This window comes from Protomyctophum bolini (assembly GCF_963924005.1).
Source record: "Protomyctophum bolini genome assembly, chromosome: 18".
In the NCBI taxonomy this organism is placed as follows: Eukaryota; Metazoa; Chordata; class Actinopteri; order Myctophiformes; family Myctophidae; genus Protomyctophum; species Protomyctophum bolini.
The window spans coordinates 17,367,391-17,379,825 of NC_137879.1; the positions used below are offsets into that span (position 1 = coordinate 17,367,391).

The 12,435-nt window shown below is 45.1% G+C and overlaps 1 protein-coding gene across 1 annotated transcript; it reads right to left on the reverse strand.

The window, feature by feature from the left end:
* Window positions 1-1,635: 1,635 nt before the first annotated feature.
* On the reverse strand, window positions 1,636-8,976 carry LOC308333206 (transcription factor Sox-9-A-like). The gene is made up of 6 exons (XM_080789436.1): window positions 8,278-8,976; window positions 7,816-8,012; window positions 6,889-6,982; window positions 6,036-6,291; window positions 4,738-5,111; window positions 1,636-3,966 (listed from the first exon to the last, which is right to left on the reverse strand). The coding sequence occupies exons 1-6, from the start codon at window positions 8,512-8,514 to the stop codon at window positions 3,355-3,357; spliced, it is 1,770 nt and encodes a 589-aa protein (XP_080645562.1). The 5' UTR covers window positions 8,515-8,976; the 3' UTR covers window positions 1,636-3,354.
* Between the last annotated feature and the right edge of the window lie 3,459 nt (window positions 8,977-12,435).

Genomic DNA, 12,435 nt, shown 5'->3' on the forward strand with positions numbered 1-12,435 from the left:
TGTGTGTGTGTGTGTGTGTGTGTGTGTGTGTGTGTGTGTGTGTGTGTGTGTGCTCGTGCATGCCTCTGTATGTGTGCGTACTCTCTTCTCTCCATATAGCCCACTTTCAAAGTTTTGGGCCCTTTTTGCTCAAAATGCCACAAACAGATTGCCGTGACACAGATTGCAAACACACTCCCAGTATAGGCCAAGGACGATCTGACACCCCCAAATGTTTCAAATCTGCCTCATGGTGGCGCTATAACAGGTCACAACCCTGGGTAGGCAATGCGGCCTCTCAGAGGAGAACACTTTTCTCCTTCATAATGTATAATGTAAGCGGTCGACACCAAAGTTCTCTTTTTGGTCTTGAGCTGAAAGAGTCTGAGAATCCATGCTATATGCATCTGTATTCTGATTATGTCACCACAGAATAACATTCAGAGAAAGAACCTCCTGCGAAAAAGGTCTACAAGCCACAAGCTGTACTGGATTTGGTTTACAGGGAAACAAGGAGAGGACCAAGTACAGTACATGAGTCAGAACCTGAGTAGCAAAACCATGCAGCTTTTAAAGTACAGATGAGCTCCTGAAGATCATGACCTCTGCTCTGTTTCCAGGTCGCTGGCATTACAAACTTCCTGTCATTAGCCAACCAGATGTGATTGTGATGAGATGTTGATTGTAATTGTACGTGCGTGCGTGCGTGCGTGCGTGTGTTTGCGTGAACATGTAAAAATAGCTGATCTACAAGCTGTGTGAGCTTCACAGGTCGGAGCTCCCACTATCAGCTCAATACGTCACATTTTGCTGTAGTTATTTTTGAGGGGCACTAGCCCCTCAAACGTCTGGCTTTCAGAAATTATGGCAGCCAAGTCTATATGTACTGTTTTTCTTTGCTTTTCAAACAGCACCCCAGCAAAATGGACCCCAGCCAAGTCTATGGACTTTTAATGTTTGTCTAGAGTACAATGTTTGTTTAAAGAAGTGAGGCCATCACGTCACAGGAGTTTTTGTATCCTGGATGGTAGGGCAAGAGGAGCACTGGTTTTTGGTTTCACTCCATGTTTTGAAGCCCCATTAATTGTATTGTTTCATTAGAGCGCACATTATCTCCCTCTCTCATATCACATGCATGCACGCGCTTGCACGCTCAGATAATTCACTTAAACTTTGGACTATTTGGACAATTACAAGCCAATCAAACTTTCCTCTTGCATGTCAACAGTCCTTCCCACACACATTCTTGTTCTCATTTAGCTGTTTATGTGTGCATGCTATGAACACAGTGTTGGCACTATATAGTCTCTCTCTCTCTCTCTCTCTCTCTCTCTCTCTCTCTCTCTCTCTCTCTCTCTGTATTATGTTTTGCATATGAAAAGACCACCCACATATTATTGGGAGGGGGGCACAGTCCCAGAAGGAGTGAGTTTGGAATATTAATAGCTTTTCCTGTTTTGTTTTTTCTGTGCCCACTGAAATTCTGCCAGATGGATGGATGGATTCATAGATAGATTGATCGATTGAAACTTCATTCGTGTGAAGTAATATTAGGTCCAGCATGGTTAATTAAAATAAATCTCTCCAGAGCCTGATCTGCTAGATCTCAATAATGTCACAATAGAAAGGCAGTTTTTCTTCTCAGTATTTTCCATTTTATTGCAAATACATTTACAAAGGGTAGAATGATTAAAATACAGTACAAAATGCATTAATACATGAAACACGACTGTGAACCGGAACCCATCAGAACGGTTTAGAACCAAACTTTCAAAACTGGTTCAGTCCAATTTCAGCCATAGTTGAGATTTCATACAGAAATTGACAAAGAATCCAGAGAAACAGCTACATCAGCCTACGTAAAGAGAACACGAACACATAAGGATGATGAGGACCATTTACATGTAAAATTATATTGTTTTCTTTGTTTTATTTTGTTCGTACCGTCATATGCCGTTGTTCATATATACATACGTATGTTCATTTATGTGGTATGTTATAAGGCAGGACATAATATGAACAGGAATAAGGATTGTTAATGTCAGTTGTTACTTGTTTACTTAGTATTTTGTATAATGTGTCATATAATGGGCCAGAATTATGGCATGACGCAGATGTAGCATTTTCATTCATTCATTCATTCATTCAAGACATTTTACATGAGATAAATAAAAAACAAAAACTGACTATACACCATATACCATATCCTTCCCCACATTGACTACAAAACATAAAGAACAAGAGCAATCATTTATTGGTATGTCTGTATGTTTTATCACCCGTTTATCCACTGATGAGAGGCTGGTGCTTGAACCGCTATAGTACAGATATGAAGCTTCTCTTTTTATTACTACACTAATAAACCAACCCTGCCCACTACCAAAACACACCTACTCCCTAACATTGGATTATGAACAGAAATAGAAAATAAGGATTTAAAACATGATACCTAATGTAATGTTTCACTAATATCACCAATCAGTAAGTCCTCACAGAGGATTCTTGTAACATTTTGAAGGACTCTCTGAGGTGTGTAAAAGTAGATGTGTTTCTATTTTAACAACAATAAGGCAGTGTGAGCCAACCACAAGTCTGACTCTCAATAATAATAATAATAATACATTTTATTTATTAGGCGCCTTTCAGGGCACTCAAGGTCGCCGTACAACAAGTTAAAAACAGTTGAAACAAAACAGAGTTAAAAGCTAAAGCAGACAATAAAGTATAGCTTGCAGCAGAAAACACAGATCAATCTATTTCCTGTTTAGTTTTTCTTCTCTACTGTACTTCCATTCAAGCGTCTAATTCGGGGAGGGGCCAAAGCTCCCTTGGAATGTGTGCATGGATACGTGTGCATAGTGCCTGAGTTCACAAAACTCAATACGAGTTTAGAGACGAAGACGAATAAGTGTAGAAGAAACTAGTTACTACTAGTTACCAGTACAAATTCCTTATTGAATGTAATCATATGTAAGAATATCAGCGGAGAAACAGAGCAAGATATCTCGCCAATTTTTGGACTTAAACATCATGGTAATTACACAAGCAAACCCACAACCCTCAGATTGTGATGAGCTGGATGTAGATGTGATGTTCCCTCCAGTGGTGTAAAGTACATTTACTCAAGTACAGTAGTAAAAAAGAAATTACTTTACTGGAGTATTTCCAATTTTCAGTACTTTTACTTCTACCCCAGATCTCAGAGGCAAATATTAAACTTTTACTCCAGTACAATTATTTGAAAACTTAGTTAGTTACTAGTTACATTGTACATTTTGATTATTATTACAAAACATACAGTAACCGCTTCAGCCCTATATACATTTTGGCCATTTGAAAATAGCCTATCTAGATTTGGCAATTATGAATAGGCCTTCAGGGTGTGGTGAGCTGGGTGTAGATGGGAGTCTGCTCCCAGTGCTGTGGCGGGGGTGTGACTGTGTGGCCACTCTGCAGCGCCACGTCGCTGACAGGCGTGTGCACGGGCCTTTGGAAGGCAGGGCTCCCCACGTAGGTGAACGTGGAGTACAGCCCCGCCCCTCCTTGGCCATAGGAGGTGGTCGGGGGTCTGCTGGCGCCGCCCTGGTGGTCGTAGTATTCGTACTGCACCCTGGATATGGAGGGTGGGTACGTGGATGAGGAGTTTGAGGAGGAGGGGCTGTAGTGGGAAGAGTGGAGGTTGAAGGAGGTGTAGGAGGCGTGTTGAGGGGAGGAGTCTTGCAGCTGCTTGCCGTAGCGACTGGGACTCAGCTGCTCCGTTTTGATGTAGTTCCTTTGGCCCGCTTCCCACCCAGAGGCTCCTCCCACGGTGGTCCTCTGGCCCGCCTCCCACCCGGAGGCTCCTCCCACGGTGGTCCTCTGGCCCGCCTCCCACACGGAGGCTCCTCCCACGGTGGTCCTCTGGCCCGCCTCCCACACGGAGGCTCCTCCCAGGGGAGTCAGGGTGAGCTGCTGCTGCTTCTGTTTCTGGACCTTAGGGATCCAGACCTGTGGAGGGATACATGGTAAAGAAGTATAGATGCTGCACTGCCGTCATCATGGGCACATTCCAATTCCTCATCTGTATTGTCATCATAGTCTGCCATGACTAAGGAAATAAGTTGTTTTCAATAGCATCATTTCAGTAAAGAACAAAGTACTATGCTAAGAGTACAGGTACAGTAGATGCAACAACCCCCAACCCCCATCTTTGGCTATAGAGGGTATATGCGCGTGACATCATCATCATACAGGAGTTCTGCAGTTGTGAAGTCGAGAATGCCTACTGAGTGGCAAAATAACTACTTTCTGGCCTTGACAGCCCATGCATCCAAACAGAAAAGTCCTATCTGATTGCATATAGGGCCTTGCAAACGGGGAGCGATAAAACTCGCCTATAGTTAATTTTCAATGAGACCTGCGTATTTGCTCGGAGAATACGTATTTACAAGCGTATTTACGTGAGCGCGGTCCCGTGAATTTGTTGCGAGCGTGTGTGTATGTGTGTGTGTGTGTGTGTGTGTGTGTGTGTGTGTTTGACTAAAATAAGTCAAACTACCTTTCCATTTGTTCTACGGAAACACTTAAAGTATAACGCACCTGTAGTCGATCCAATAAATGTTACACCTACTCTTCGTTTATGATCAGTCAATCTACAAATTGGGCCATGTACAACATTCCCCTTTAACCATCCATGTCAGGACCTCTGTCTCTGGCTCTGTATTACACTGTATTACAAAATGTTTTTTTATACAACCTATTATATGATATTTACAGTACCTGTGGGCTGAGCGTTCCAGCGAACGGCAAGGTGCTGATGCTGTAGCTGGCGGTGTAGGCCAGCGGAGGGTGTGGCCTGTTGGGTGGGAGGTACTGGTCGAACTCGTTGACGTCGAAGGTCTCGATGTGTGAGATGACGTCGGAGCTCAGCTGGCCGATGTCCACGTCGCCGAAGTCGATGTTGAGGTGGCGAGGCGCCGCCGCCCCGCCGCCGCCGACAGAGGGGGAGGCAGGGCAGCCCACCTCGGCCGGCGAACGCACCCTGTTGGCTCCGCCCCCTCTGCACACCCCGCCCTCACGCTTCGTGTCCGGCTTCACTGAGCCCACGGCGTCGGCCTTGGGGGTGGGGGGAGGGGTTGGGGGTGCCTGGGAGACTGGACAGAGAGAGAGAGAAAGAGAGAGAGAGAGAGATAGAGATAGATAAATTAATTCACATCTTTATGTCAATTAATTCCTCCCATTGCTTGCCACTGTTGTTGTACTGAGGAGCCCCCAAACTACTCTTCCCGTCCAACATTCCCCACTGACAGGTCCCTCGCCAGCCTGTAGGAGTGACAATGACAAACACAGCCTATAGAGAGTATGCACATGCATCACATTTCCACCGGGACAGCAGCATGGAGCATTGGAGGTTAGAAGCGTTCGTTGGAAATGGGATGCACACACAGATCCGACATACCAATGGTACGACATGCGGAAACAACGGTCGAACATGCTCTGCTCCCGTGCTTGCGGTTATGATTAGAGGTAGGTTGTCGGTCTAATGACAATCGGACCAATAGTATGTCGGAACTGACGGCCAAGCTACACCAGGCTTTTCTCGTGCGTTTACTCTAAACGCGCGGACCGTGCGTGCGTAAGCCAAATGCCCTGGCTACATCGATCTGTCAGACGCGCGGCAGATTTGTGCGGGACCTTCCGGGAGGATATATAGATACGCGCGCATGGGGGCATACGCACGTAAAAAAAATTGAACCGATCCTATTTTTAGAGCACGCGTAGGATGGTCCGCGGTATCCGTGCGTCTGATGTAGCCTGGTATCATTGACATATATTGGTCCTATCCAAACGCACTGTACGCACGTAGTAAACGCATACACATACGCACACGCGCAAAATTGCCTGGTGTAGCTTCGCCGTAAAGCCTGTATCTGTTGGAAATCACTAAGTAAACAGTGGTGCGTAACACCTGTTTCTAAATTGCACATTATGCAGGTAGCAGCAGGACGTCGCATTATTGAAAACGAGCACTTCCGGACTCTAACAGAACGCACACGCACACACACACACACACACACCTGTGTGTTCTCCAGGTGAGTGCACGTCACTCATGCTGGATGCAGGGGAGTCTGCTGTCCTCTGCAGAGCTTTGAAGATGACATCATCTGTGGGCGTGGCTTCAAAGATGACGTCATGTGTGGGCGTGGCCTTGAAGATGACGGCATGTGTGGGCGTGGCTTTGAAGATGGGGTCAGAGGAAATGACGTGCATCTGCGTCTCTTCATCCTCCACCAGCTCACTCTGTCCGTTCTTGAGACTCTTTCTGCGCCGGGGCTGTTTAAATTAATTTACATCATCACCCAGGTGCCAGATTTTGTCACGGATACCAAGCTGCATATTCTGTCAAGAGCAGAATCTGTTGCACTACATGCAATGTTGTTGTTATATACAGTATATGTCTATATAACCCCCGTCCGAGATATTCGTATAAATCACACTTGTGTGAAGTGAGGGGTGCAATATGTATATTTTATTATACTTAAATGCATAAACTTAATTGGCTGGCAAATGATTTACATCTAAGTGCTCATAGACTTGGCTGCCATGACGTAATCATCAAAAGCCATGTCATCGTCCATATACACTATACAGTATAAATTCTCCTGTCATTGTCAATGGAAAATGTGACACAAGTTAAGGACAAAAAGCTATAATGTAGGATGGGCTAGTGTCCCTAGTCCAACATTGGCTAAAATAATATAGGAAAGAAGCTAAATGTTTTTCTCCCCAAAGGGCCTGAGACCGGCAGGTCAAATGATTGTACCTGTCCAGGCATGATGGCCTGGAAAGGTAGAGAACCACTAGGGTACCTGGTATAATAAATAACATAGTGTACATATGAATCTATAGAACATCAAGTCATAAAGATACCTGGTACTTGTAGTCTGGATAATCCTTCTTGTGTTGAACACGCAGACGCTCTGCCTCCTCTACGAACGGGCGCTTCTCCCCCTCGTTCAGAAGCCTGGTGGATGGATGGATGAAGGAGGAAGGGAGGGAGGGAGGGAGGGAGGATGGATGGATGGATGATGGATGGATGGGGAAAAATGGCAGAATTTATTTTAGGCCAGCACTTGCTAATCAGATCTACACCGTTGTAGTATGAATCAACCGACCTACAAGCCCACAACATGTTGCAGATGTGATGCTTGTGGGCTTATAGATTATGTTTGGTGAACAACACCAAGATATCGTTCAACAAAGTAAGATTCTGTTCTGAGCAAACTTTCTACTCTCTGTCTCTGTTTCTCTCTGTCTCTGTTTCTCTCTCTCTCTCTCTCTCTCTCTCTCTCTCTCTCTCTCTCTCTCTTCACCATCACACAATTAAACCTCAATCAGCAACGGTCATCAATCAATCAATGCATTCTTGGCACTAGTTCTAGTGACAGACAGCAGAAATGTACTGAGTCAGCAAATAATTCACATTTCACACAGTGAATTAGTACAGCAAACACTATAGCAATGAGCAGTACAATCACAATATAGATAGATATATGTTAAAGCACCCCCTCCAGTGTAATATTGCAAGTATACAACAAAACATCATAATTTCTTAATGACAGATGTAGCCCAAGGCCCCAGTAAGGCTATCCAACGTTGAAGCTGCCACTACCTACTGGCGAAAAGTGTACTTCTTTATTGTTTCGATCTATTTGATCTTCATCAGGTCATCACCTGACCTGATGAAGATCAAATAGATCAAAACGTTGTCAGAATTCTCAATAAAGAACGTCTTTCTTGTACCTGTGGTGTGCGGGCTCCATCCGTCATCTGCGGTATAATAAACAGTATTAATACCTCCACAGTTTGCCCAGGGTCTTGCTGAGCTCTGCGTTGTGCAGGTGAGGGTACTGGTCGGCCAGCTTTCTGCGGGCAGCCTGGGCCCACACCATGAAGGCGTTCATGGGGCGCTTGACGTGCGGCTTGTTCTTACTGGATCCGTGCACGCTGCGCACCGGAATGGGCACCAGGGTCCAATCATAGCCCTTCAGCACCTGGGACACCATGTGATGTACAGCATAAAGTATAAAGTAAATTTACTCAAGTACTGTACTTGAGTAGTACAATTTCACTTTACTTTTACTTTTCTTGTCTAAGTATAACATTAAGTGGTTACAGATCAATATTAGTCCAATAACATGATAGTTTACATGCATGATTCAGTACTTTTGTAGGCTTAGTTTGAATAAGATAGGCTATACACACACACACACACACACACACACACACACACACACACACACACACACACACACACACCTGGGACACAGCATCGCGGATACAAGCAGGGAACTTGTCATCGTCCTGATCGGAAGAGCAGACAGGGACAGGGTCCTTCTTGAAGTCCCTGGCGGCCATCAGGCCCTGGTTCTCTGACGGCCGGGTGTTCTCTGCGTCCGAGCCCGGGGACGCCGGACACGGACACGGGGAGTCCTCGTCACACGCACTGGTGCTCGGAGCGTCACAGAGACCCTTGTTGTCTGCGTCCTCCGACATCTGCAAAAGTCAGGAGGATCATACACAAACCCAAACGGGTTGGAATTCTCACGATAGAGTGTGGTTTTCTCTCCAAAGGAACAAGCCTCCTTCTCATAATAAAAGCTGTATATTTCACTCGCCCGGAAGCAGTTCCTAAAATAATAATAAAAGCTGTTTTTTTCCGTTGCCAGGAAAACTTGAAAACCAGAATCTTTCAACTGCGTAAAATGCGTAAAATGCGCCTCTGTAGCTCCAGCTCTGTGGTAAAAGCCGGTTTTCTTTGGAAAGCAGAATGTCTTTATGCATACAACTCCTCTGGTATAATCGCCGTGACCCTTCAGCTGAAACGAAGCCGATAATAATATTCTTTCTTTGTCTCTCAGTGTGTTAGCAGAGGTGTGTGAAACAGGAGAAATTAATGTCTCCTTCTGCGAGGCTTCACTTCACATAGTTAATTAAACAATCCTCCACGACGCAGCGACCGCTTTAAATGGAGACTCTAGAGAGTGTTGCAGAACAGACTGCTTTATATAAGGAACAGACAGAGAGAGAGAGAGAGAGAGAGAGAGAGAGAGAGAGAGAGAGAGAGAGAGAGAAAGAGAGAGAGAGAGAGAGAGAAACCGCGGAGGAAAGCCCACATTCCATTGGCTGGTGAGAGTGTGAAACGGCCGTATATAGGCACACACATATGCACAGTTCAATTAATAAAACCTTACAGTAATTTCCCTAAGTGGAACAAAATAATCAATCAGTCAATCAATCAATCAATCAATCAATCAATCAAAATCAATCAAGCAAGCAAGCAATCAACTCTAAATGTTTTGATGAATTGAACAAGGTGGACTCTCTTGTAAACAAGTGATGCTTTATTGGGTCGTCCACTCACAGTTAACAGTCTTTGTATTGAGTTGTGCTTGAAATGTACTGTAATTCTGCAAACTGTTAAGAAATATTGAAATCAATCAATCAATCAATCAATCAAAACCCATGCATCCATCGGCCTTGCTGTGATTTGACCGAGTTCAGTGCTGAGGGCCTTTTCAAGCTACAATTTGTCCTTGTCCGAGACCAGCAGAGCCGAGTCATCTGCGAACAGGAACCAAATGCAGTCACAAGCTGATGTAATGTTGTTTATTTACATATATTAGGAACAGTAAAGACCCTAATATGCTTCCTTGTCGAACGTGGGGGGGAAGGGGAGACAGTGTGCCGTTCACCTCCACCACCTGTTCTTTCCCCTCCAGATAGGATTGCATCATTGCTCTTATAGCTTATCAATGAATATATAGAGTCCACCTCGTGCTTGATGTGGTCGTTCAAATACTATAGAGAAGGCATGTGTCAGTGGAATGAGTGTCCTGAATGTCCCTCACTCCTCAATAAGGCTGATGGGTTGGGTTTGCCAATCAGGGAAGCCGATACCAACCTGGATCATTTGTATCATCAGATTCATCACTGATCCTTGCTCCATCTAAGTGGCTTGGGGAGCCTTCTCTTTCCTCGCTCTCCTTTCCTCTGAAATTGAATTAACATTTGTGATGTCAACGATTACCAGGTAACAGTGGATGAGTTTGGAGGAAGCAAGGTGGTATTAGGATTTGACAAGAAAACTGGCTTCACACATTGGCAGAGCTTCATGTGGCCTTTGCGCCTCTGTTCCAGTATAAGTGTTAGCACGCAATGGTACCGAAGAAATACCTGATTCCTCCACTGTTATTGAAGGTGGTACCGGTTGTGTGAAATACTGCATTGGACCACTGGCAGGTGCTGGTGTGTGAAATGCTGCACTGGACACTGCATGTGAAAGGAGCACCAGAGAGGGCCCATCATGCTGCGGTGGCAGTGGGCAACAAGGTGTATTCCTTTGGAGGATACTGTGTTCAGAACACCTACATGTTCTACATGGATGACATCGATGTGCATGTCTTCCACACAGTATCTTTACGCTGGATGAAGCTGCTCCCAGTGACAACAGGGAGAGGAGAACGTCCCCCTGAGGTTCCCTCCATGCGCTGGGGCCACACTGCTGTGCTGATAGAAGACATCACCTACATCTGGGGGGGAAGGATTGAGTACACATGGGAGTTATGCAACATGCTTTATGCATTTGAAGTCGACACCCACAGATGGTACAAACCCAGGGTTTCTGGGACGGTTCCAGAGAAGAGGCAGTACCACTCAGCCTGTGTCTTGGGGAAGGTCATGTATATCTATGGAGGATACATCATGATGACTGGATACACTAATGACATTTACAAGTTGAACACCGCCACAATGGTTTGGTCTTTGATGAACACTAGCGGCACTCGACCGCCTGCTTCGTCATTTCACTCTACTACCATAATCGGGACAAAGATGTTTGTATTTGGGGGCTGTGGGGAAAAGGGGGGATGCTACAACAATATCCGTGTGTTTGAGACAGAGACCAACTTCTGGCTGAGCACGCCATCCTCACAGCTCAATCCAGAAGGATGCTGGGGTCATTCAACCTTTTCCTACAATGACGAGCTGTACATATTTGGAGGCCGCAACATTTACCAGCACATCAATGATCTGTGGAAATTCAATCCAGAGACCTTCTCCTGGAAAAACATTGAGCCCAAGGGGAGAGGCCCACCTAGGATGACAAATACATGTTGCTGCATGGTGGGAAATCGCTGCATCCTCTTTGGAGGAAACAGCCACAAGGTACCGTCAGTGGATGACCTGTACACCTTAGACTTAAGCCCTAGTCTGAAGACGTTATGCAAGTTGTCAGTTATTCAGTATAACGTGGAGCTGCCGGGACTCCCGCATGACATCAGGTGGGAATTGGCAGCCATGACTACCAAGAGCAACAGAAAAGAATAACATGAGTGTGTTCACTGCCACCAAACCCACTGCAAAAGAAAAACAGAATAGTAAGAAATACGGAGAAGAATAAGGAGATCACAGCTCCAACAAAGGCTCACTTCATTCAGATGGGAAAGAACACAACGCAGGAATGTGACCAGTGATTCCTACCAGTAAGTAAACAGCATCATACAGGAGAACAGAGAAGTCTACTTCCAACTGAACTGCACCATGACACACGTGTCAATTTCCATTAGCAGTGAATGTAGGAACAGAGATGCTTTTTTAAAGGAACAGACGTTAACTTTGGGAAACAGATGTTGAAGAACTGAGGAAATGACAGCAAAAGTGGAGACCTTTTCACATTTCTTTGCTTCTTTCTTTTTTTGCCGTCATGTTTTCAGTAAAGTGAGTAGTATGAGAGTTGTTTTGTGCATGTGTACGTGTGTGCCGGCCTACTTGGGGCCATGCATGCCTGGAACGATCGGATAATACATGTTATGATGACCTCTTACTTCTCCATACTGTACCTTGTTCTCACTACCTTTCCTTTTTGATAAAGAGAAAGCTGCCTTCCATCATCCAAAGCGTACAATCACCCGATAACACGGAGAATCAGCGCGTCCTCCTCAGATCCGTAGATATTCGTGTTTTTTTAGTTCTCGCAAACCATACAAATTGCCAGTCAGCACCTGTTCTGACTTCTGCCACAGTGCACTTCAGCCTGTCAACCACTGGGACAGAGTGAGCACAGTGGAGCTCGATCAAAGGCAGAGGCACAGCTGCAAAGGGCTCGTTAATTATAATGGTTGAGAACACCCATTACATTGAAAAACGAAAATCAGTAACATAACACAGTTGGAAAAGTCTGTGTAATCTGTACGTACAACGTATGGTTATGCTGGTGTGCCTTTATGCTACTTGAATGACTGAAACTCTTGTCACAGTGTGCACAGTAGAAGGGTTTTTCTCCAGTGTGGGAATACGCTGGTGTCTCTTAATATTACCTAAATCACTGAAACTCTTCTCACATTGTTTACAGCAGTGGTTCCCAAAGTGGGGTCCGGGGACCCCCAGGGGTACCTGAGGGAGTTCCAGGGGGGACCC

Coding starts and splice junctions, on each gene's coding strand:
- LOC308333206 (XM_080789436.1), bottom strand. CDS start 8,514: ATGTCGGAGGACGCAGACAACAAGGGTCTCTGTGACGCTCCGAGCACC. Junction 8,013..8,277: donor TCCGCGATGCTGTGTCCCAG/GTGTGTGTGTGT, acceptor ATGGTGTCCCAG/GTGCTGAAGGGCTATGATTG. Junction 6,292..6,888: donor ATCCAGACTACAAGTACCAG/GTATCTTTATGA, acceptor TAATTTAAACAG/CCCCGGCGCAGAAAGAGTCT.